The 27726-nt window shown below is 36.4% G+C and overlaps 1 protein-coding gene across 1 annotated transcript in view; it reads left to right on the plus strand.

Moving 5' to 3' along the window:
- The window catches only part of LOC140171904 (calcium uniporter protein, mitochondrial-like), a 107475-nt gene extending 80376 nt beyond the window's left edge, over nucleotides 1-27099 (plus strand). Inside the window, exons 5-8 of the mRNA XM_072195247.1 lie at nucleotides 16139-16299; nucleotides 17818-18021; nucleotides 19372-19488; nucleotides 21401-27099. Of these exons, the coding sequence (XP_072051348.1) occupies nucleotides 16139-16299; nucleotides 17818-18021; nucleotides 19372-19488; nucleotides 21401-21493 (575 nt within the window). The 3' untranslated portion in view covers nucleotides 21494-27099. The remainder of the gene's footprint in view (nucleotides 1-16138; nucleotides 16300-17817; nucleotides 18022-19371; nucleotides 19489-21400) is intronic.
- Nucleotides 27100-27726: the final 627 nt, after the last annotated feature.

Here is a 27726-nt window from a genome sequence, read left to right on the forward strand (position 1 = left end):
AATAATTTCACCACGCAATAAAATTGGGGTGAATTATTTGCAAAGCTCCATTCTGATTGGTGATTAAAGTGAAGATATCATGTAATTGACCAATCAGAGGCAGTATTAGATCGGCAGGTAGTGCTGAGGAGGTTAACAGTGTTTTGGATTGGAGCAATCTGTAAAGTAAAAACAACACCACAATTTGTTTTTTTAGAACCACCTACAGAAATTATGAAAAATTGCCGCAGCTAAAATACCTCACTATGATATTTTGCAAGTTCATTTACATGTAATATGATATCATTATGAAAAACAAGAATTGCTTTAAAAATGAACGTCACATCTCAACATCTGTCAATAATTTCTGGTGTGTCCCCCAAAATAATTGGAATTACAATACAACTTTTTTGAAGTAAGGCAGGCAATTTGAGAAACTAAGGAACCATGCTCTTAACAGAATAAGGTACTATACATGATAACACGGAAGAAAGGCATGGATTAAATCTAGAGCAATGGATAAAGTTTTTTGCATCGCTTAGAGGGGAATAGAGACTTTGGTTTCCTGTAATCGGCACAGGTAGCAACGGAAATCAATCAAAGGGAGGAGGTACAGACATTCAATTCAAAAATAGATGGGGCCCAGTTAGAGTCCGAAGTTTTCCATTTTACGGAAGGTACAACACGGAAAATGACATTTTTGAATAGCGTGACAAAAATTGTTAAAAGATAAGAGAAACAACAATCTTGAGTTATTTGTGTCAATTTTTTATGATAAAAATACTGTATAATAATACCAAAATATACCGAAATAAAGGTACATTACCCAGGCATGAACCCCCTATCCATCCAAACATCGTAACAGTCGGCCTATTATCGTGAGAACTGAGAATATTCTAATCGGGGCATATTGATCACGATATTGAACACTTTATTGTGACATTAATATCATTCATAATCATTGTTTATACATTTTAAGCTTTATTCATAAAACACGGATTTACAAATTTTACAACACGGATTACAACACGGAAAATGGATTTTAGAAAACGGTAAACTTCGGACTCTAGGCCCAGTGAGCAAAACAATGTCAGGAAAACTTTTTCTTGCAAACTGAGAAAAATCCTGGTTGTTGTTTTTTTCAAATTTTATCAGCTCATACTTACATGTAATACATTTATTTAGGCCAAAAAAAAAGGTTTCTCTCAAAGCTTGCACACACATTTGTAAAATCGTGTTTTTTTTGTTTTGTTTTTTAGTTTTTCAAGAAAAATTTGGTGAAATTCAGATTTTTTTCTCCAAATATCATGAAAAAAGTCAGGAATAAAAAAAAAGTTGCATTTAGCATTTGTTTTCAAACCACTCGTGAACTTTGAAACAAAACCATTATTTTTTTTTTTGCTTTTTTTAAAAAATTTAAGCATTTGCAGCCATTTGATTACTGCAAAATGGTTGAATTTTGTGGGCATTTTATTTTATAGCGATTTACTTACGACACGCAGGGACTGAATTTCATTTTCCAAATCCAGAAAGTTCTTTTTGTGTCAAAATCATGCTGTTTTTGACCTACATGTAATAAGTGCCCATCCCTAATTAGTGCCCTTATTAACTCTTTCTCGCATCGGTTTATTAGCGCCCCCCTTCGAAGCACTTTTAGCATGAAATTGCTTGTTGCTTCATAACAAAATCATAGTTGCAATAACTGTGACATAACTTTCTATGGATTTTGTTTTAGGTTTTTATTTTCTTGAACCACAACAGTGTTAATTGCAGGAAAAATTTACCGTTTGAGTTTTAAAATAATAGGTTATGGTATTTATTAAACGTCAGATGACTTACACAAGCATCTGGGTGCTTATTAGATCGAATACAGTATTTTTTCTTCAAATTCACAGTGATAACAAATAGTGAATGTGGCCTCCTTATTTGTAATATTAAATATCTTATTTTTATAGTATACAGTTTATAATTCTGAATTGTTAGCTAAGTTCCTGACATAAAAATTGTTTGCAAAACTAACCTGGTTTGCAGTTATTGTGTGAACAAACAAAAGAAAAAATTGGGCTATTCCAGTTGATATTCATACACCCCTGTGGAAGACATGACCTTAATTTTTCACACAGGGAATGTGTATTTCAAATGGGGTTACCTGAATGGGTTACTACACTTGAAATCTACACCCTTCTGTGGGAGATTAAGGTCATGTTTTCCACAGGGGTGTAAGGATTTTAACTGGAATAGCACATTAAAAGTGGGCCAGGAGTTATAATATTGACCGATTTTTTTTCAGCGTAGGAACTCGGAATCGAAGAGATATTTTTGCATCTGAAGTAGGTAGGAAGACACTTACAACATGTGCATAAACAGGTACGAGTGCTGCGATCACAGAATTATATTGGCGGGGTTCAAAAAGGTTTGGTTAGATTTCAGAAGTGCTGTAAATGTGTTTTAAATAGGTCTACTATATGGAACATATTTTGCTTGGATCGACGTAGTTTTCAAATAAATATATTATGCCATTGTTTTCTTTAAATTCCACTTTATTTATTGTATCAATTTTTCCAAGTTCGAAGAAGTATTTCTGTCTAGTATTTTTTAGATATTATAGAAATACTTCCTGAGGAAAAGTATTGAAATACCTAAACCACAAACCAAAATCAATATTTATATCTGAAATATGTTTCAATATCTACTACACATTAAAAAGTAACATGATAATATCACATTGTAATTTTTTTATATGCATGATATCCCAGGATGATATCAAACCCAGGCTGACATCCTATATCAACCCAGGTTGACATCCTAACATAAATACAGTGATGAGTCCCCCAGATCAAGTTCATCATTTCCATATATCACATTACAGCAATGAGGCAACAGAAGCTGTGTTCACGCGTCATAGACGTCTCGAGGATGGGCGCGCTCGAGAATTGCGATTCCTAAGTCAATCCACGAGTGCGTGTTCACACGACTCAATTGAAGGCTAGAACAGTGGCGGCGCCAGGAATTTTTTTCGGGGGGGCATTGGGGGGAAAAGTGAATTTCAGGGGGCAAAATTGGAAAATTTTGCCCAAAATTGCCGCAAAACGTGGAAATTTAAGTGATTTTTTGGGTTTTGCCTCAAAAGTGGGGGGGGGGGCAAACTGGGGGGCAAGAAAAATATTTGGGATGCCCCCCGTAGCGCCCGCCACTGGGCTAGAATCCTCAAGTTTTTGCAATACCTGACGATGTCAACTCTGGAATTACAACCAGAAGCTTATTGTGACCCATCTAGTGATGCGCCAAATTGAGCCGTATATAATTAAACTAAGGTCATAGGTTATTAGCTCAGCAATCGAGAACCGCAAAATGTATCGTTGACACGGCGGTAGCATAGAACTAGTTCTAGTTCCTTGAGGGGGGAGTGCGTGCGTGCGAAGCGCGCATGGACACTTCTCGGCCAACGAGGCGCTTGCGCCGAGGGCTGGTGGATTTTGTAGGGGTTGTCATGGTCCTATACAGGCACTGAACAAGTGCTATGGTAGCACTCAAGGATCACTCAAGGAAATCGTGAAATCCCCTAAATTTCTTGGGGATAAATTTGGGTGCAATCTTAGGGATTGGAATCCTCAAGGCTGTTCACATGGCAGATTCCCCTAAGTTTTTGCTCGAGAACGGTGTTGCTTATGCAGAAAGCCTTCCATGTGGATGTGCCTAGAATATTCCCAGAGATACAGTAAACCATGATAAAGACATGTCTCAGTTACCACTGCAGTTTTGTCACTGGCTCACATGTATATACATGTAGCGAGGGGGTTAATGACTTTGTGGTGATTGTGAACTTGGAAACAATAGGTGTTTGATGAAGATTTTTGAAAGCTGAATAATGTTAGTTGAAGTGGTTATTAAATGCAAAACATAAATTTGTGTATTTTTCACACAAATTTAAAAACAGGCAAATTAGTTCAAAATTAATCGTGCAAATATTTCTACTTAATGCACCATGTTATAAAATCATGAAATTTAAAAAAAAGTCTTGCGGCGAAAAACAACAACCAAACTTCGACGCGAGGAATGTCCTTCTGATATCAAATAATTTTGATTTTTTTTTAATTGCTCCAAAAGACCTAAAAATATTAGGTCTTTTGTCAAAAAAATGTATATATATTTTCAATTCGAAAGTTTACTTCAATGACTGTTAAATGTCAAAAGTATCAATCTTACTATAAATGGGGAATGTTGTGGGTGGGGGTGTGTGTGTGCGGGTATGAAAGTTAAAGGCTCCGTCAGTTTCGATACAAATGTCACCAAATTCATACGGGACATCGAGGCATATACCGAGACGGTAATGCAAAAATTTGGTTGAAAACGGTCAAGAATTGGTTGCAAAAACAGTGAAAATTTGTGTAAAAACAGGGTTTTTGTTATAAAAATCAGTTTCCAGCCTACGCGACACTGCAGCTGGCGGCAGCGCGTCAGTGCAGCGTCGTATGCGCGCGTACGCCAATGCGCGCAGAACGCGCAGAGCCACGCGACTTGCGAGCCAGAGACCAGTGGACATGATAATACGGAAAGAAGGAAAAATAAAGGTCAAAAAGGTACATGGACGGGTCAAGGGATTATGATAACGGGTGAACACGTCCGCAGACACGCTATGAGAGGACGTAATAAATAAGGGAAAAAGATGTGTTGTATAAACAACATGAAGTGGTACTATAAAGAAAAATTAAATTAAAATGAGAAACTAATCAGGAAATGTAAGAAAAAAGCAAGTTAAAATAATGAGAACAGAATTAAATAAAAAACATGGAAACGGGAAATCACAAGCAGCAAATAAAAAAAGAAGCTAAAAGGGAAATGTAAGAAAGAAAAGAAAATCACAAGCCAGAAGAAACTAAAAAGGAAAATGTAAGAAGAGACAGATTTAGATAAATAAAATGTACCTTTTCAATGATTCTACCTGTTCAGTAATTCTTCCTGTAATAGTGAACGCTCCCATTTACTCATCTAGCGGGGACCCGCGCAAAGCGCGGGTATCCCGCTAGTGTTTAATAATTTCCCATAAAAAATTAAAATTTGTATTATATTGCGAATTTCACAAAATCAAAATTATTTGATATTAGAAGGATATTCCTTGTATTCAGAATGCAATTTGGTGTGTCTGATATACTCCCAGGCCCACAAAACCACTATGCAAAGGTGGGTGACTCCGTGACTGGCTCCCGGTAGGGAAAGTATTGCTTTATACAGAATAACTGCAGCTCTGGGTATTGATTGAACCTAATCGATGGAATTAGCTTTTATAGTAAAATAGGAAATTAAAAGGTGCTTGAAAGAACTGGCTTTCATTATGTATAGCAATGTGCATGGTATAGTAGTCACTCTTGATTATTATTGCAATGTGCTATTCCAGAAATTAATGGCACCCCCCAAGAAGACATGTAAGTGTGTACCATAAATTTTAGGGAATTCCCAGGCCAAAATTTATCCCAAAAAAATGGGAATTCCTATTTTGACAATAAAATGATACAAAAAATGGGAATTCCCGGTGTCCCTAAAGAAGATAGGCAAATTATTGCCAAAATTTAATTGGGAATTCCCAAGCCTAAAATAAAAAGGTGTCTTTTTCTTGGGAATTCCCAAGTCTTCTTTAGGGTTGTGAAAATAATGACCTTTTTTTTAAAATTTCCAGAGCAAAAAAGTGTGAAAAAATATGGGAATCTCAATCCCATGTCTTCTTTAGGGGGATGCCTTGTAATTTCTGGAATAGCCCAATATGTGTTGATGCAAATTTTGCCATTTCGTTTTGGAGCAAGAGTTTTGGTATGTGTTATTCTTTCATCAAATTACCTTTCCTGCATAATATTGTGTAGTACTGAAATTTTTCTGAAAATGGTTGTGTTGCTCTTCAGTGACTTACTGACTCCAGCAATTAAAAGAGAAATTAAATTCAAGTTGGGAAAGCATGCATAGTGTTTGCTTGCTTGTTTTTGATTTTGTTTTCAACATTACTAATTGGGTGTTTTGGGAGGGAAATTAAGATGCTTTTTTCTGGTGAAACTTAACAAAATGACTAAATTTCTTCTTTTTAACAATTTTTTACAGAAAAATATTGCCCTATTGTAGGCTGCATGCTTTGAATGTAGGAATTTTGTGTTAGAAATTGATAAAGTACCCCTGCGAAATTGTGAACTGGGGGATAGTTTTACTGAATTGTTTCATTCAAAATAAATTAAATAAAAAATCACACATGTTACTGGAATGACATGACATTCAACTTTATAAGCTACATACATTTAACCACAGAATATTTTAAATCTATATAATAATACGAGAGTATGCAGTTAGTATTTAAATTTGCCTTTGCACAGTTATCATCAATAAGATCAGTCAATACCGATATTGGTATTAATTCACATTATGTACACTTCAGTGTATACGTTTCATCAAGTGTCATTTAGGAAATAGCAAACATGGAATGGTGATATGCAATGATGGAATCAGGAATATTGTTGTTGGGGAAGACAATGTTAAGGGCAAACATTTCTGGAAGACTTGCAAGTTACATCCTTGTTTGTTTATATGTATATACAAAACATAACAGGGGGAGGGTACTCAATTTGGTTTGGGTAGGGTCTGCTGCTGAGAATTTGAAAGTGGACCCATTCATATATCAATTTCCCAAGAAATTTGGACCCATCTCTCTTCTAAACGTCACAGTTTTACCAATTTTTCTCAAAAATTTGTCAAATTTAGAAAATTTTGGCTAATGGAGTCAAAATTGTGCCATTTTCCAAAAAAAATGACAAAATTTTTGGAAAAAATTACCCATCCATATACCAAAATTAGCAGGCTGCGACAAATCGCCTGTCCGATAGCCCGGGGCAATCACATTTTTTTGTCGGGCAATTAAAACTCTGAAGAGCTGTGCCCGATCGGGCAAGTCTAAATTTAAACCAATTAAAGCTTGATGATTTAAAATGGAGTATTTCTGTCCAACTTGGCGTGTTCACAGAAGTAAAAAACGCGTCAAAACAAAGTAGAAAACTTCTTGAAATGGAACTTAAATTTCGCTAGGCACTCGTATCCCACACCAGACTTGCAGACATATACATGTATATATGCTAATGAACATCATGCAGTTACGTGACGTATTGGAAGTTTGGCCAATTATAGAACCTGTTTCGTGCAAATATCATGACGTCAGCTGGCCATGTATTTGCATATGATTGGGATTGAGATGTACTAGTGGTTGGCGAAATACGTAAATCGCCGTGACTTTACTGACAAAATTTCACATAAAATACACATTATTTTCCACATGTAAGAAACAAACAGTGAAATAATTGAATGAAATGTTCATTTTTTATGCATTTCATGAATACTCATTTATTTATCAACTTATTAACTGAGAAAAGTATTGGATTTCCGTAAGAATGAAACTGCCAAATTCGGCACACTTACGGTACTATGCACTGCACTGCATGATGAGTACGGTATGTGACTTTGTCGACAATTGTTGCCGGGAATATGGGTTAATTTCTGGCAATTTCGGGCAACCAATTTTTGGATATTGCCTGCCCGATCGGGCAAGCTAAAAAATAAAATTTGTCGCGGCCTGAAAATTAGCTTAGAAAAAGTAGTCATTGATGTACCAAATGGCCGAAAATGTGACCTATGTTTGCGGCACATCACCATATTAAATGGTCATTTGTACTAAGTGCACCCCCGCCCGATGTATGCATCATAATCATTTTTTAATTAACTAAGCCCTTGACTGTAGCGAATACTTGGTGCATAAAATGTATTGTAACCAGTACTGGTTATAACATGGAAATTAATTTAAAAACTCGCTAGTACAAATTTGTGGACAGGGTGAGGATAAACATTCATGTTTGTTCAATGTCAATCATGTGATTAATTATCGGAGTTGGAATATGTAGGCAGTGGTGTGTTAATAATTGCAGACACTTTGCAATTTGGTGCAAATATTGGATTATTACAAAGTGGCCTACATTTCAAATTAATTTTTACGTAGATTACACTCTAAACGCAGGTGTTAATGTAGGGATAACACTTTTTTAATATACGTATATATTTGTTTTCTATTTAAAAAAAATAGGAAGTGTTGCTAATGATCAACACTATAATACATTTAGAGAGGTACCGTAAAACCCCGTCTACAAGCATATAGAGTGGTTTTGATGAAAGCTAAATTAATCTAGACGCCATCCATCGAAATACTTATAATATTTTGGAGTATAAGCAAAATTAATTACCGATACAAGCAAATACAAACAAGTGTTATTGCAAGACCAATCTATTGTATTGGCATATTTACGGCTGTCTCATATTAATTTAGCTATCATCAAAAACACACTATATGCTTGTAGACAGGGTTTTACGGTATTTGTAAACAAAATATATACACTTACAGCGTGTTTATACTGAGCATACAGCTTTTTTGACCTACCATTTTCTGGGTACAAACTTCCTGTAAACCGAAGTACGGAAAACAGATTTTAAGCGAGCACAAGGCATCACAGTTATATCCTAAATTTAAATGTCCAAGCATGGTAACTCAAGATGTAAGCACAATTTAGTGTTTTCGGTAATCCACCATCTACCAAGATTGCATTTTACCAATTTTACCAATGGATCTATAATTGGCTATAGGCCCTATGATAATTGATTTACAGGAAAATATTTATACACCAATTCAATCAACTATAAAGAAGTACAAAAGTAAGTCATCCATTTTACTTCATGCAAGTCACATATGCTGCCAGTGTATGCAGCATTTTACAGACTTTATAATGTCAGAAAAAAGGAACCTACTATACAAGTAGAATATAGAATTAATTTGTGTAATAGCCATCACACATGACCTTGGATCCTTAGACGGCAACCGATCACAGCTCGTTTCTACAGCGCGGATTACACGCTTTGACCCGGCATGATCCAAATTTTGTCTAAATGTTGTCAAAATGTCCTAAATTTGTCACCTCTATTATGAGAATGAAGGCTGAAAAACCAAATTTGAGTACCATGGAGAGGGTGATGCCCCTCCCTGCTGTACCCTCCCTCTCCCGGACGAGCCCCCCATAAATGATCAATGCCCCGAGCAAGCACTCGCCACCTGGCCAAGGACAAGGTTGTTCTTCAGGAAATGGACTTACCCATTTGCATTCCAGATACTAAAACTATTGAGAATGATATGTAGTGTGGAATAACACTTTTGGGATAAGTTTAGAGGTAAAGTTTTGAATCGAAAAGGGCACCTTTAAATCCCACCTTCAGTGCGAATTGTACTTTTGGTTGTTATCTCCATGGATGGATAGCCAGAATGATAGAAATGTCAAAGGTAGCTAATAACTCTTCATATCATTCTAGCTGCTAGTCTGGTGTCGAATAATTCATATCCTCATATATCTTGCTTGTAGCATGAAATGCTATACTATGTTCCATTACTCGATAAGCAAAATCATGTCATATTTTATGATAACTTTTTCATTAGCATTAAGTGAAGGAATTGGGCTATTCCTGAAAAAAAAACCACCATAGACCCCCTATTATAGCTATCTATAGAAGACATGACCTTAATCTTCCACACAGGGAGCGCAAATTTTAAACGGGGTTACCTGAATGGGTGATTCCATTTAGAATCTTAGAAATAGACAAGATTTAGGGTGTCTGATAATGGCAGTTTGAAGTGTCATCTTCAAGGCGCTGGGCTGCTGGTGATCCATGGGATAGATGAAGAGATTATGAATATTTGATATAATATGAAAAAAACATAACTTGTCCATGAAATTCTGCTGAGTATTAAGAGTGGCATTATGTGTTCTTGGATTTTATTCCAGTTAGCTTGTGAGGGAGATACTACATTGTAAAGTAAGACAAGCTGAAGGAACATCACCCCCTGATAGGGTACATATTTATTAGTTCTGGAAAGGGTATCAAATTTGCTATAAATCATGAAAAATTCCATTTAAATGAAGGGGCATTTTGTGATCCACAGCCTCATTTCCCCAACTTTTCTTTAAAAAAAGGGCAATGCCACCCTTTCCCCCACCCTTACCCCCGTACATGTCAGTGGTGTAGCATCATAGGGGCACAGGGTGCCCCCCCCCCCATCGATCTGAAATTTGTAAAAATCCCATAGGAAAAGTGCCAAAAATGGCTTGTACCCCCAATCAAACCCGGTGCCCCCCAATCATGGTCGGTGCCCCCTCCATGTGATGACACACGCTATGCCACTGGTACATGTGGTCTGACATGGTTCATAGAAAAGCCAAAGCAACATGCAATAGTAATAGTAGAATCATTTAAAACAGACCATGGTGGAACTCTAAAAATTGTATTTCTTAAGAAGAGAGTGAGACAGAAAAGCTGTGATGCATGCCTTGAACCAAGACTATAGTCAAAATATTTTAATATTTAAAAATTATCGATCATGAGAGCCAACTTGGGTACGCACAGTCATTTGCGTCGAGCGTACTACGCAAAGACCGGCGCTTACGGCGCAAACGCAGCTTTTGAGAATTGACCAATCTCGCGGTCATTGCTAGGCATGGTCAAGGTTCGGTCTTGCAGGTTGCGCGATCGTGTTATTCTATGAAAAGTATGCTGACGCAGAAGGTACATCCTCTCATGATCGAGAATTTGTTATTTTGCCCTATAGTAAAACACACACTTCAAATGTAGAGGAACAAGAAACATCAAATAATAGCAGACACAGAAGTAGGTCGAATTTGATGGCCAAAAATTACCCAAGTCCAAAGTAGACAGAACTGTAAAGCCTGCAAACATAACAGGGGCCAACTAGAATAAACTAAGTGACACAAAAATACACTGGGAATAAGTGTTGGAAATAATGATGTACTAAACCAAACGGACTGATACCATAAAAACTTGATACGTTAGCACTCAAATATACCCTATCATTAAAACAAAGTATAGCAAGATTCTATGTGTGATTTAGTATTGCACATTGCATCATGGGAAGGCATAAGGGTTGAGTAGGAATAGTCTTCCTTTCTAGAATCTAAAAAATTTTTTTTCAGCCCTTGCAAAGCTATTACATTAATAGAATACCAGCGTGTACTAAAAGCAAGTCAGAATACCAGCGTGTACTAAAAGCAAGTCAGGAAGTGGCTGTGCATTTAGTGTATAGTCTTCTATTGCATGCCAGCTGATCTACAAACTGTTGCTATCTTTAGTAGACAGCACCTCCTCTAACATAAATAAAATTAGGGTAGGTCGGTGGCATTTTTTTTTACACACATTTTCAGTGGAAAATTGTGTATGATAAAGGCCTTGGAACTTTTTTGATTCTTTATTTTAAATTTTAATTATTTACTTTTTTTTAATTATTTTTTTTCAAAATTTTTTTTAGGCCTAATAAAGATTCTGAATGTGATCAATCATGAAGAATCAAAATTTGCCCCTGCAGAGAGAATGGGTGCTTCCATGCCTGCATCCAGGGGCGTTCGTGAAAGGCATGTTAGAATGACCGCGGGTCATCACGTGTTTCGTTTGCATAAAGCATCCATTGTGTTCTTGTGGGAGTTTGGCCAATCAGGGCAGGCTCGTTTGTTTATCCGGTTGCGTTGGGGGCCATAGCCGAATCACAACACAATCAGACATCATTGAGGACGGTCATAAATAATTTTATTTACCCACCCACCATCCCCCAAAAAATCTGTCTTTTTTTTTTGCTCTTTTCTTACTTTGCAGGATTCGCATAAGTTGCAAAGTGTTCCAGATTAGAGGTGGATTGTTGGTGGGAGTGCAATTTGATATTAATTATATAAAATAATGGCTTTATATGTACAATGTCAAAGAAAAATGTAATAATTCTTTTGATTTGAAATTTTCTTAAGGAACTTGGAAGCTTGGGAATCTCTCGCAGGCTCCAATCAACAGCAGTAAAATATTAAATATGATAATTAAAATATGCTAAAGGCTTCAGCTATAATCTTCTCATTTGCTTCCAAAGTATCTCTCTTTCAGCTATACTGGTGTAACTCACATCCAGCTTTTCAGCTTTTGCTTAAAGTATCTAAGCTTTCAGATATAAGGGTATTTCACATCCAGCTTTTGCTTAAAGTATCTCGCTTTCAGATATAAGGGGTATTTCACATCCAGCTTTTCAGCTTTTGCTTAAAGTATCTCGCTTTCAGATATAAGGGGTATTTCACATCCAGCTTTTCAGCTTTTGCTTAAAGTATCTAAGCTTTCAGATTTAAGGGTATTTCACATCCAGCTTTTCGGCTTTTGTTTTTTTGCGTAAATGCCAAATATTTTTTATGATTGTTTTTGCTGAATTGAAGCCTTTAGCCTTTGCTATTCATATTAATTAAATTGTGAATTGTGTATGCATGTTTTTTGATGAATATACAAAATAAATCTCGACCGTGTTCAATGGCTGAGTAGTGTGGCAAGGAATATAACACTTTGGATGTGTTTTATTTGGTTTCTCTGTCTTGGGGTAATCTCCCTACCTGACAATTCTGTTAGGCAAAAAAAATGTGTTTGCTTGCCCTCCATGACCGACCAAAAAATTAAGAAATCCTATTTTTTTTATCACTTTTTTTTTTAACCAACCTTAAATTTTGACTGTATGAAGGACATTTTATATTTGTTATTCACTCATTTTATTCATTAAATGCATATTTGGTTATACACATGAACTATTTTCATGTAAATTCAGTCCAAAAACGCACAATGTTTTACCGTAAAATGTTCAAGCTTTTGTCAATACTAGCCTTTTCAAAATGGAGGAAGAGCCCATAAAAAAAAATCAACCTACCATCCCTCCAAATTGTTATCTTGGAAGGGCAACCAAACAATTAATTTTTCTTGCCTAATGAGCAAAAAAGGTATCGCTGAAAACAATCCAGTGAGTAGAGCTGCTAAAGCTAGATTGATTTCAACATTGAAATAGTTTGCTGTCTACTATAGATATCTACAGATCTGCTATAGATAGCAACTGAATCTTCTCTAACATAGCAAATCAATTTTATTTAATTAAAAATAAAACATCACTGTGTTGAAGACAAGCCAGTGGCTCTGCATAGGGTTGACACGTGTACACACATACAAATAGTAAAAGGTCTCTTTCACTTTACTATTAAGGTGGTTACACATTGAAGCAAGATTTTTTTAAAAATTATTTATTTCAAACTCCTGAAGGGTTTTTATTCAAAGCTTTTTTTTCTTCTTTTTTTAAAACAACATTTTAACCCTTTCGACACTTGTGTTGACTGCAGATAAATAAATTTCAAATTTTCTTTTAAAAATTCACAAAATTTCAAAATTGTACATTTTGATCACTAAATTTGGAATCGGCATGAAAAATGCATTCAAATGAGTACAAACAAGCCTAGTATTGGTTCAGTGGTTATTGAGATAGCTCTTGATATTTTAATATCTTAATACCGTACGTTGAAGCCTATGGCCAACATGCAGAGCATTAAGCATTAGTTTCACTTCGTTTTACTGCACTTTAAAAATATTTTTTCCCAGAATTGTTTACGAGTTTCAGCCCATTTCGCGGGGAAACTCTTTTGAAAGGTTGCACAAATTGACAAAATCGTCTAAAATTATATTATTTTCTGTGAAGAATTTGATTAAAAATTTATCTTCAACAACTTCATGATTTGTTGCTTTTGTAGCAAACATTTCATGGAAAATGGGGTGAGCTAAAATAAGCTCCAACTTGTGCAAAATTATGATGGCCATTTTCAAGTCTCATGACGATAGTTCAGAGAACAGCCCATTAGTGCTAAGAGTCATTAGTCTGAAAATGGCTAGACTTAAGAGTTCAGGGTATTTTAGATATTGCAGGGCCTCCCTTGGAAATCAGAGCTTTGTCATTGAAGGGGCTACCGTGCCTGAAGAAAGTTTAAATAAATGATAGAGTTTGGGATAAGGTTAGGGTTAGTGTAAGTGTTAGAGATAGGGTTGGGGTCAGAGTTTGGATTAGAATCTGGATTATGTTTAGGGTTAGGTTTACTGTTGGGATTAGGGCTTAGGTTACTGTTAGGGTGAAGTTTAATGTTAGGGATTTTGAAACTGGACGCCTCTTGAATAGCGTGAGTGAAGCTGCCACTGACATCTTATAGAGGTATCAGAGAGCTAGCACCAAACCTGTGCTAATCACTGAATTGAGGCACTTCAAAATTTGTACTACATTAAAGCAGTTGTTATGTACATTAGACAGCCAGTAGGCCTACCTCAAGCTTTCCCAGGCTAGCAAAAATATCTACAAAACTTGTTATAAATCTGTGACTGTGAATGTGACATAGAAATCAAGCTAGCTTTTACAGCCACATGTTTTTGAGAGCAAACAACAAATAGATTCTTTACAATAATTATTTTGCTTCTATGCAATTGTTTCATTAAATCTACCTAAATTGTACACCACCAAAAAAATGGTGCTCGTCCCTATCTGACCGAGTTTTTGCAGCAGACAACCATTACCTCAACCTACTCTAGGCTGGCACAGCTAGCTACAAAGACAAACTTGGTATAAATCTATGACTGTGAATGCGACATATAAAGCAAGTCTCTATAGCCACAGGTTTTTGAGAGCAAAGAGTTAATAGATTCCTTTACAATAATTATTTTGCTTCCATGCAATTATTTCATTAAATCTTCCCATCTGACCCAATTGTTTGCAGCAGACAGTACCTCAAGCTCCCACAGGCTGGTAGAGCTGGCAACTTTATTATAAAACAAACTCCTTATAAATCGGTGACTCTGAATGTGACATAGAAATCAAGCCTGTATAGCCATGGGTTTTTGAGAGCATAGAGTTAAAGGCCCATTCAGCGATTTGCTCATTCAGAAAATAGTAAAAAATTCTGTTTTGTGTACATGTACCTTTGTTAGTAGCATAGATGTGCTAACATAATCTGGTAATGGTTAAGCTGAAAGTCATGTATCAAGGACAAAATTGGACATTTTACATGAAATTGTAATATTTCTACTTAAAGCCATATTATAACGTTTTAACTTTTTTTAAATTCTGGTTTTTACACAATTGTAATGTACTTTAGTCAATAAAGATACTCTGCAAAAATCAAGATTTAGGTGCTGTAGTTTTGTCAAAATCCGAGATTTTGAATAAAACGATGGAACCGGCGTTTTATTATTACGATGGAAATATTAGTCGAACACGTATGCACAGTACGTACACGGCGTGCGGGATACACATACATACACACCTCAAGGATCGTACCAGTGACACAACCATGGGAGTAACATGCATGGGCGCTAGTAGTAAATTCCAATTTTCTATGCTTTACCTCACTTGTTCGGCTCAAAATTAAAAGGGGACATATCTGACAGTAAAAGCTAACATTTTATGAAAAATAAATACAAATCTATTTTTACAGAAATGTTATGATATGGCTTTTAAGTAGAGAATTTATCTACATGTATTTCAATGGGGTTTCAACTTTGTCAATGCTGCTGCTTTCCTCATATTTTGCTTTGCAAACATTTTCTTTGCAAAAATACTTAATGACAATTTTAATGACTTATCCGTCACTTTAAAGCAATTTTTACCCAGGTTTTTTCTTTTACCCTTTTGCTGGGATCTTTGAATGGGCCTTTAAGATTCCATTGCAATAATTATTTTTCTTCCGCATTGCTTCATTAAACAACTGCCCCAGAGCGTGTAGATTAAAACTCCTGACAACCTACATCTCTTGATTTGTCGACGTCCTGTAAAACGTCTTTAACCGTAACGTCACCTCGTACTACAAAATACTACTGTCTGCGTGCCTCCCTTTCGAGGGTGGGTAACACATAGTGCATCTTGGAGCATGTCACCCGAGGACATAATACTTAACCCCATGAGAACTACCTGCCGATTGGCCAAAAAGAAGTTTTCATTTTCATTTTGCAAATCTCCATTCTGATTGGTGATTAAAGTTATCATGTAACTGACCAATCAGAGAGGGGAAGGGTAAATCTTTGTTGTAGATGTCGTGGTTGTTCCAAAACACAATATACATCATTTCCATGATCATAAGAAATTCTGCATGGAATGTGTGCAAAGTGTTCCAAGTACTTTTTTGAAGAATGTAGCTTGACACACTAACATTAGAAACCATGCAAATTTTTATTTAAAAATGTTCCTTTGTTCTTTTCTTTATTCCTGCAGAAAAACTAATCAGTGAAGATGCAAGAACAATGGCGGATGTGAAGTCCATGGTATATCAATTATACTCCACACTACATGTAGAACAGCATCAGTTGGAGAAGGAGAGAGACCTCAGGAAACAACTAGAGAATTTACAAGAAGAACTAGAACCACTAGAAAAGGTAAAGACAATGGGCTATTCCATTTAATGTCCATATACCCCCTATGGAATACATGACTTTAATCTCCCACACAGGGGGTGTAGATTTCAAATGGAGGCACCCATTCAGGTAACCCAATTTGCAATTCACACACCCTGTGTAGAAGATTAAGGTCATGTCCTTCATAGGGGGAGTACTATGGACTTCAACTGAAATTGCCCAATGTGGATCTCAGCTTTACTAAGTAGGTTGTTTGACAAGATGTGTGCCCAGTGGGTATTTATATCGATACATCAATATTTATATTATTTCTAATGCTGCTACAACAAGAGTCAGAGCACTTCTGCATTAGTACATGAATGTTCCATGAATGTATACATTAATGATTAGAACGGGTGTACCCATGTGCAAATAATGAATGAATTCGCTTTAAGATTAGAGTGAAATGTAAAAGTGAGGATGGTCCAGTTCTTTCACATGCTGGTTTCACATGGGAATGACTTTGACTGCTACTCCATACTTTTTATTAAAGAAGTTTTTATGTTCAATTTTCAATCATTACTGGGAATCAAAAATAATAAAAATAAAAAAGCGAAATGATTTATGGTATGTTATGCACAGGCATGAACCCACGAGCCTCAGCACACTTAACAGGAATTCAATGACCATTGTGGCCCAAGACACACCATAAACCATGTAGCAACAATCAGTGACTTGCAGCACCTTATTCATACCACAGTTAACCATCGCAGCCAGTATCAACTCCATGAGGTCTCATACGGTTAACCAAGATGAGTTTGAGCTTTCAAGCAGTTAGTTCCTTGCGCAAGGGAATTTTTATTTAGCTCAATTATTCATGAGAACAAACAGAGACTGTGCTGATGCTCAAACTTGCATTACCACACACCAATAGAGGTTATCCACTTCACTCATGTGTGACTTCTAACAAAAGGCGCTGGTTCCCGTAGTATTCCTCATTCAAACAAATTCAATGCACGACCTCAGAGTTACCTGCATGACTTTGACGGGCCATTTTGAAATAGTTGTGGTTGCACATGTAGGTACTTCTTTAGAAAGTCCTAAACAAGGTATAGCCGTCGCTGATAGGATATGCAGCTTATAGAACACGGATAACCTCTATACACTGGGGTGTAACAAATTGAGCTATAAAACTTGACTGCTTTGTGCAGTTGAAGACCCCATACAATACTACATGGATAATAAATGAAGTTTTGCACACATTTTGGCTTATAAAATCTCATCAGAACATTTTTTAGCCCGAAATATTGGACAGCATATAAAAAATGGTAGGTTTGCATGGATACCAAAATCTCCATTTTGATGAGGCTGGACCACCTTAATTTAATAAATATTGTAAGAAAAAAGTGTGTGTTTTAAAGTAAGGCTGTGATTTTTCGGGTAATTTTTTTTTTTTTTGGAAATTTTGGGTACCGGGCAGAGAATTTTAGCCGGGTAATGTAATCTTATCCTTATTTTAAAGTGACATTTCATCAATTCTTGTTCTTTTTTTTTTGACAGCTCAGAAAAGAATTGAATATGAGAGCACAGAAGAAATCAAACTATGTAGTATGGGGAGGTCTGGCATACATGGGTTTGCAGTTTGGATTCCTAGCTCGGCTCACATGGTGGGAGTACTCATGGGATATCGTAGAACCTATCACATACTTTGTCACGTATGGTGCGGGAATATTTTTCTACATGTACTTTGTTCTCACAAGACAGGTAAGTTTGATTTGGTCTTTATTGGGGTGGGTGGAAGTTGGAGGGATTCAACCCCATAGTGGACAATAAAAATGCCTGACCCCTTCATATGATGCTCCTAATCCCCCGAATTGGGGGTACTCAGTACAAATGACCGTACCGGCATATAGCTAGTAATAACAGAGAGATTAGAATGTTCCATGCCTGTGCCCTCTAAGCGTACTTGAATTCAGCTGATGTCGGTACAGCATTCGGACCTGGCGACATCGCTCATATGAACGTGCATGGAGTGCTCAACTTGCTTACGCGCACACTCTCTTTTGTGTATGCTTGCGCTATTTTTGAGTTAAGCTACCATGCATCATAAAATTTAAGGGGTCCATGCAGTTTTGATCAGACCTGTTGATCAATTTCAACTTGTAATTTAAGGGGTCCAAACCGTCCAAAACAAAAAAGTACACACGCAAGAATGCAACACCTGCTCTGTATACAAATTGAGAGTCAAGCTTTTGTCTGTTTATAACTCGGGACTTCTCAGGACAAAACTATTTGGAGCTTTGCATGCACACTGTCCCTTGTCTGTATCATGTGGGCTGCCGGCGCCTACTACAACAGCTCTTTTCAGAGCGATCATCTCTTAAGAGCCTGTCTACTACATCAGTAGTCAAGGGGCAGTCCACATGATACAAGGGACAGTCTGCATGCAGAATTCCGCATAGTTTTGTCCTGAAGTTAAGTCCAAGTTAACAGACAAAAGCTTGACCCTCAATCTGTATACAGAGATGTTGTGTATAAAATTGTTTTCTGAACTGCTCCACAAATTGATCAATTTAATAAGAGTCAATCCGTTTGAACCTTTTCAGGGCCACTGAATCTTTAGTAAGAAAGGGGCACCTACTACAACAGCTCTTTTCAGAGCCACTAAATCTTTAGTAAGAAAGGGGCACCTACTACAACAGCTCTTTTCAGAGCCACTAAATCTTTAGTAAGAAAGGGGCACCTACTACAACAGCTCTTTTCAGAGCCACTAAATCTTTAGTAAGAAAGGGGCACCTACTACAACAGCTCTTTTCAGAGCCATCATCTCTTAAGGGCAAGTCTACTACATCATAAGGCAAGGCCTCTCTTACTTAAGATTCAGTGGCTCTGAAAAGAGCTGTTCAAATGGGCTTACTCTTATCCACTACAAGGTTGATGGCTCTGAAAAGAGTCATTTATAGTAGGTGCTCTTGTCCACCAAGAGTTTTTGCAGCTCTGAAAAGAGTTGTTTATGGTAGGTGCCACTTCAATTTGTATAATACCCGTCGTAAATGCCTATCGTGTAATATCTCTCTATGTTGCTTATTTACTTATTGTTGTGATTGTTTGCAGGAATTCCTTTATCCCGATGCCCAAGACAGAGTGTACCTCACCAACTTCCATAAATTTGCCAAAAAGAAGAAATTGGATGTTGAAAAATATAACGAGATTAGAGATCGCATGAACCAGGTAAGGCTTATAAGTAGTCCAAAGGTTCGCCATTCTAATTGAAATCCACACACCCCTTATAGAAGACATGACCTTAACCTTCCACATAGGGAGTGTGAATTTCAAATGGAGTTGCCTGAATGTGTGTCTCCATTTGAAATCTACACCCCCTGTGTGAGAGATTAAGGTCATGTCTTCCATAAGGGGTGTATGGATTTCAACTGGAATTGCCCAATATGCAAATGTGGAGAACTTGGGGCTCAGTCTATTTTAGACTTTAAGTACAAGTGTAGTTTTATAGGCTGTATATAATTAACTTTTTTGGTCCTGTCCCCATCCGCATCATTTTTCCGGTGTTCCATATTTTACATGTATGTATTTCCTTCGTATTTCCAAGTGTAACTTGATTTTAAAGCTCCAGCAATTTATTACGATGATAAAAAAGTTAATTAATCAATCTGAATCAGTGTAAAGATGTTTTTGTAGTATTCTAAACTTAAAATAAGAAGAACCTATTATTTCCAAGAATGCGTTGAAAAAGGATTACATCTGCTAGCAATGCCATTTTTGCATTGCAAACCTCCTGTCAATGCCAATTCATGCGAATCCTCCAGACGAGATCCAAAATATTAATTTTAAGCAGCTTTATAAAATGATAGAGATTTCCCATGATCACCAGAGAATACACACTTGCTTGTATTTCTTGATAAGAACAACACATGTACTATCTTGTGGATTATAAACAGTGGAATATTTTGCTCCAATTTTACTACATATACCATAGACTGCAAGTTTCATTTGGGAAGTCTGCTCTGTTAATGATATTAATTTGTCCCAGCCTTCCCGCTATGATTGCCCGCTGCCTATCATAGCCAACAGCACAGTTTATACAGTAAACAATGTTATGTCTAGGGGAATAAATGGAATAAATAAATCCTTTTATCATTGTGAAGGAAGGTTCATTATTTTCGATCTATCCCGTGTGCCTGCTGGTTATGTATGTTTCCCGTCCTCTTGTATGTCAGTATCACTCAATGAGCTTCATGCCTTCTTTTGATATTTCTTTAGCCTGGTATAGGTTACTGTGATTCTAGCAATATTATGTGCTGTATTTATTACGCACTTTTATGCTTGGGTGAAACATATAGGCCCCTTCTAGATTTCTTATCTGCGTACTGTGATTGAACTATTTATATATCGGGCATTAAAGTTTGTTATCAAGCACAAGTATACATTGGGTTATATGATAGTCACAATATCTGCATACATATATATGTCTTTTGGAATTTGCAGGAGAGCATTAAATAGCTCTTCTGGAACCTTCAAGGAGAGCTATTTAGAGCATTTACAATAGAATGTAAGGAGAGAATAGTCAACTAAGGAGAGCTAAAAATCACTCTCCTGTATCAGATTTAAGGAGAGCAGTAGAGAGCGATTGCTCTCGCTCTCCTCAAAGGCAGTCCCTGTACATATTGTGAGCTAGTATTGTGCTATTCCAATTGAAATGCATATACTATGGAAGACATGACCTTTTTCTTCCACACAGGGAGTGTGAATTTCAAATGGGGTTACCTGAATGGGCAACTCCATTTGACATCTGCACATTTGTATGTGAGATTAAGGTTATGTCTTCCACTGGGTGTGTATGAATTTCAACTGGAATAGCCCATATTTTAAAATCAAATGCTTGAATGTATCGTCGTTGTGTAGGAAAAACCTCCTATAGATGTACATGTGGCCCTTGAACATGTTTAAAACAAAACAGCCAATAAGTTACATAGGAGGTTTTGCTTTAAACATGTTCAGAAACCAATGACACATAGGAGGTTCTTCCTGCCCAACGACGGGATGCAATGGAAAATCGATGGAAAATAATTTACAGAAATATTGGTCATCGTCACTTCTTGTTTTCTTCTTTTTCTCTCCCCTCCAGATTGAGAAAGACATCCAGAGACTACGAGATCCACTAGCATTACATCTTCCTATAGCGCCACCCCCACCATCACTCACAGCCAATGAGAACTAAGTGTGTTTTATTATCCATATATGTCTGTGTATCTGTCTGTCTGTCAGCACTGCTATACTCTGTCCATCATGAAGTATGAAGTAATTTCATGCCATCAATACTGAATAGCGGGAAATTTTCGCTTGGCCTTTATGTTTGCACTGTTTTGTGGTTCATTTCAGAACGGCAAGTTTAAAAGCCTGGGAAATTATTTTCGATTATGATCCTCCTCATTGTATCTGTTTAAAATGATGAAGAAAAGAAATCAAAATCAGTTCAAACAGTTAAAATTGGGCAAATTTATACCACAACAATATCCTGCAATACAGTACTGCTGCATGTGATTATGTGATATGCATTGATTTCTTAACAAGTTTTTGCAACTTGTGCGTATATACATGTATTTTATGATGAGAGTGTTCAAATTTCCTACTATTTCAACAAGTTCTTAAATTTGCTTGAACGAATATGATGTGAAAGTAAAATAATAAACAAGTTTTTAACTGGAAATCAAACTCAGGACCTCAGGATATATGTGCCACAACCATTTAGACACAACTAGGGATGACTTCAAAAGCCAACCGCAAGTTGACCTATAGCGCTGGCAGAACCATTGTTCTATTGTGCTATACAATATAAACCAGACTCAATGGTCAGTACTGCCAACGGTGCTGGCGGATGGGTTTTGAGGCCTTCCCTTACTGACTGATTAGCTAGACCAATTTGATATATCACTCAACTTCTTGAAGGTTGCCTGTAGTATGATTTAATCAGTACCGAATGGACAGGCCTCAGAACAGCAAATTGATACTGAATGAATTGTGTAGTTGCAATACAAATGCAACCAACGTACTTCATTAAGTGTGCATTATGTACAGCACTGTGCAAGTCTGAGTTGTTTACTTCTGCATGAGGACTAATAAAAACAGAATAACACTTGCCTATCTTGGAGTCTAGGGATTGATTAACCTATAGCTGATGCAGAACCTACAGGGTGTGCCAAAATGATGAGTACCCATCTGACCACAACATTGAGATCTCAATGTCTTTTGCATTACTTGTACTACAACAGTCCAATATTAAGTTAGCCAAGTATAAACAAGATTTTGAAAAGTGTTATTTTACATTTTGAGAGGTAAGTGTAATTAGACCGTATCTGGAATAGCTGCCCTGTAGACATTTGATAATTTCTGCATTCTATATTGTACACATATGACACCTGGCAGCTATTGCAGATGGTGCTTATTACACCAAGCCCTTAATTCACTCAGGGTTGTCGACTCACACATTCAGCATGAGTCTCACACATTTGGGCACCTTCTCACACTCTCCCGTCAAGGTCGTAAAATCTCGCGCCAAGGTAGCTCACGCTATGATAGCAAAATCTTAAGCATCATCAAAATATAGTCCCAAGAATTTTTTTCATGTCACTGCCACCTCCACTTTTTTTGATTCTCAAGCACTCTGGCGAAAAAAAAATCATTAACAATTTTATTTGGCAAACAATATTTCCATCCCGGTATGCCCCTATTCAATATCTTACACCAAGCAATTCCGAAAAGTTGGCAACCCTGATTTTCTGATGCATTGTGGCATGTTGAGGCACTCTGTAGTCATCTAGTTAAAGCTGAAGTTACAGTCCGGTCAATATAGCAATCTGTAATTGAAATCTGACCTGTCAAATGGATTGTTTCTCGTTGTTTAAAAAAAAATCAATCGACTTTATTGGTTCAAATTCAATTCAATATTCTCATCTAATAGTGCACAGTTCTTTAACCCAATACATTTGTACATTCATTGAATGACCTTTTGAAACTTTGGGTACAAAAACTCATACTCTGAAACTTGAGGTCAATTTTTGCACTATGATTGTTTAATTGAGGTTATTGGACTATGCTATGGGGATGAGACCATAGTCACTAGCCTCTGAAGTGTGAATTTCTGTGTACGAGCAACTTACAAGGAAAGGTAGAGTATTGCAGAGGTAAATTTGTTGAAATAGTGGGAAGTTTGCATCCTGGATTGATCTTGCTGAGATATTGGCTATTCCAGTTGAAATCCATGCACCCTCTGGAAGACTTGGCCTTAATCTCCCACACAGGGGGATAGAATTTATATGAAGTCACATGTTTAGGTAATCCCATTTGAAATTCACACTCCATGTGTTTGGAAGATTAGGTTATGTCTTCCATAGGGGGTGTATGGATTTTAAATGGGATGGCCCATTTGCAAAGGTAAATTTGTTGAAATAGCGGGGAATTTTGCACCCTGGATTGATGTTGCTGGGATATACATTCAGAACTGCGCCATCGTATTATTCACCATGTTTTTACTTCGTTGATACGGCTGGCCAGAGTATGGCTGACTCATAAGTTCATTGACCTTTTGACATGTCTTGACATTATAACTAGGTAAACTCGAACTCACTGTCTCAGGTAGTATCGTGATAAATTATCAATTATTTAATTGAATGTTGGAGACCTGGGGCCCACACAGACTCATGGTTGATCGTATGCTTGATTTAATAGGGTTATATGTGTATAAATCCAAAACGTACGATTGATTGTAAGCAACTGTGAAAAACATCATGTTATTAATATTTCAGAGTCTCCAATGAGCATTCGACTTGTTGGCACTGTAATTATTTTTAAGGTCTTTGGCAGATGGCACAGCGGTATGAGCTCTGACATATGGTTGTAAGGTTGAGGGTTTAAAACCACAGCAGTGTCATTGTGTTGTGCACTTAAACAAGGCCCTTAACCTTTTATGTCTCTCTCCACCAATGTGTATAAATGGGTATCGGCATATGTAGTGCTGGGAAGCTAAAACAGACTCGTTATGCGAGAGGAGTTATGAACCCCCACCTCAACAACCTCATTCAGGGAAGTATGGCCTAAACATGCTTAATGCCAAAGAGATGGGATTGCTTCGGCTGTGTGAGAACTTCTCCAGTACAAACTGTACCTTTTTTTCTCGGCACACAGATATTGCAATAAAAAAAGTATTAAATTATTAATCTTAATCTCAAAATTTGAATGCAAAAATTACACAGAGATAAAGGCTGAAGTACGTCAAAATCTCAAGAATACTGAGTATTTTGTAAACTTAGGTCTATAAAATTACGAAATAATGCTTTTGAGATATTTTCTAAAATATTAATAGCTATCTCAAGAACCACTGAACCAATACTGGGCTTGTTTGTACTTATTTGAATGCATTTTAAGGCCGATTCCAAAAAATGTTCATGTCGGTATAATAATTCTGAAATTTTTAAATAAATTTTGGAACTTGTCATCTGACACCTGTGTGGAGAGGGATATTGATCAAAATGCGAGCAAGTTTACCTTTTGTAGTAAATTAATTAACCCCATGAGAACTACCTGCCGATTGGCCAAAAAGAAGTTTTCATTATCAATTGGACCAATCATCAACATTGTTAGAATAATTTCACCATGCTAAAAAAAATTGGGGTGAATTATTTGCAAAGCTCCATTCTGATTGGTGATTAAAGTGAAGATATCATGTAATTGGCCAATCAGAGGCAATGTTAGATCGGCAGGTAATGTTCAGGGGGTTAGGAATGTATCTGCATTCTACAATTATCAATAATGTGATGGCTGTTTTCAATCATGACACTACAGGGCAATATAGTTTGATGTTCTTTCACCTAAGAATTGAAAAAATACAATGTAATTTTATCATTTGAGGATGAAAGTAAGGAAGACCTTTCTTTAGAAAAGACAATTTTCAAAATGCTGCAATTGACTAGAATATTTAGCACATTTTGCTCTTTATATAGACACTTTTTTTTCAAATTTTCTGATTCTTTCCTATTTTGATGTTCAGTGCTCTCATTGAAAACAGAATGTAGTCTGTGTGTCTGTGGTGTTTTTAATTAATGTACAAGTAATTAAATAGCAGTAAATGTGTGAATTACTGATTTCTGCAATTATTGTAACATTTTGTATATAATTTATGATGCTAAAATACTTTGTAAGTCAGAATTATTTTTTCATATTCTCTGTACCTTGAATTAATCTTACTGTAATATTTAATTAATTTATATACTCTTTGCTATCTTGGATACTTTCGTTTGTATATCTTACGCATAGCAGCTTTCTAATTTAATAATAATGATAATATTGCTTTTGGGAATTTCTGAAGTTTCATTCAATTTAGCCATAATGATAAATAATTCCAATGCGGTTGTCATAGTAACGCACAGATTCGATAGGAATTTTGAAAAACTAATGCACCTCAAGAAGTGACTGGTAGTATCTGTAAATGAGATTGTCAAAAGATATGCTGAATAATATATTTTATTGCCAAGATTTTTCAGGATGGTTTAAAGCATCACTGATACTGCTTGAAATCATTTGTGCAGCTTTAAATGTCAAGAATCTGTAGACCTTCCAACCACAAAATGTCCTGTTGATGAAGTAAAGTGTGCTTAGTTTTGGTGTTTCTAAAATTTGTTTGTGACATTTTGACTATTAGCAATCATTTTTGTGGCTTGAATGATTGGCATGGCGTTAATTACTGAGAACTACTGCTTTTTTACAGCCTTTTTGATTGGTTAATTACTTGATTCATTCATCTGAATGACCAATTAAAATAGCTCTTCTAAATATTTTGGCTCAATCCTTTTTCAGTGCTACAACCATTCTTACCATGTTGCTGATTGGTCCTACAAAACTGGGTAGTCTTCTTTTGTACCAATCAGCAGGCAGTACTTATGGGGCTGTAAATGAATCCAGTGATCACGCTGGGGTGTACTAAGGTTCAGGGTTCATGCATACATAATATTACAGTATTATCATGATTAGAAATCCATGCATTGGTTGCAGTATTCAAATGATCTACCCAAAATCATTATTTTGTGATGCTATCACTAGAAATCCTTCAAACCAACGTTCACTGGATTCATTTACATAGTGACCGGCTATGTTACTCAAAATTCTTCTATGTTACTCAAAAAACATAAGCAATGGAAATCCTCAGGTGTGAGGATGAGTTAAGCCATAGATTGTCAACACAAGGGTGACTTACACTATCAGATTATGAGATAGTGTTAACCATCCCTTTCTTGACAATCTATGGTCAAGCTCATTCATTCAAGATAAAAACTGTAATGAGCAAGTGATGAAATTGGACCGTCCTCTGAATATTAACCATCCATTCAATAAAAAAAATCTTCTCAAATTATATAATTGCTCACAGGACTTGTTATGAAACATATTTTGTGTGCTTCATTAAGTTGTGAAAACGTTTCCTTAAATGACATATCTTTTTAACGATACTGTGTATAATAGTTCTTACATATCTACTCTTACAAGCCTGGTAGTGTTGCCAAAACTGTGATTTTCTAGCCCAATTGGGTGACTTCTGAAGATTTTCCCTCAACTTTTGATATTTCCTCTCCCATATAAACCAATGATTAAGAAAAAATATTAGTGGCTTTTCAACATTGGCTCCTGTGACTGATAGGTTACTCTCCCGTAGAAACCAATGGTTAGGAGAAAAATCGGGCAACTTTACGATTATTTGACCCACGATTTGGGCTGAAATATTTTTGGGCAACCCTGGCTCAGTGTAAATTCAATTACTTCTACTCTGTATCTTTTTCTTTTTTTGTGTTATACAATCTTCTCAACAGCGATAACTCAATTAAGGTAGATAAATAGGTGAATGCCATAGAAGATATCTTACCCTTCCCAGAATCCTTTGCAACATGATACATCAAATGACACGCCTATTACTTGTATATGTATGTTTCATTTGTTTTCATGTTGGAATATACTGGCTAAACATGGGTCGATAGTCAAGAAATAAAACATAATTTGCAAGCTCTGGATGTGCTCTGTTCATTGAGGTACCTTTTGACACTAACAACCCATGTTACACTGGATAGCAAATCAGTGCAGATTATTGAAATGGAAGAAATGCATTGTGGGAAGTGTAAGATATCTGCTCTAGTGAATGTATTTTGGTGTGAGGGGCTCTGTCTGTGCTGAGAGATGTAGGTGTTAGGCTTTTATAGGGGTAGATTTGAAATTAACATTTTTTGAGGGAGCTATCTACTAATTGAGGCCAGTTTGCTTATAAATTCATATGCTGCCTTTTGTTATTATTTAATGTGTAAGATAATAATAAGTTGAAGGGGTATTATGTGATTCTGACAGCTTCTTTTTATGATATTTTATCCGTAGATGTCCACAAAAAGGCTTATTCCCAAAATTAGTGTTTGCAAGTTA

Source organism: Amphiura filiformis, chromosome 15, assembly GCF_039555335.1.
Source record: "Amphiura filiformis chromosome 15, Afil_fr2py, whole genome shotgun sequence".
Taxonomy (NCBI): Eukaryota; Metazoa; Echinodermata; class Ophiuroidea; order Amphilepidida; family Amphiuridae; genus Amphiura; species Amphiura filiformis.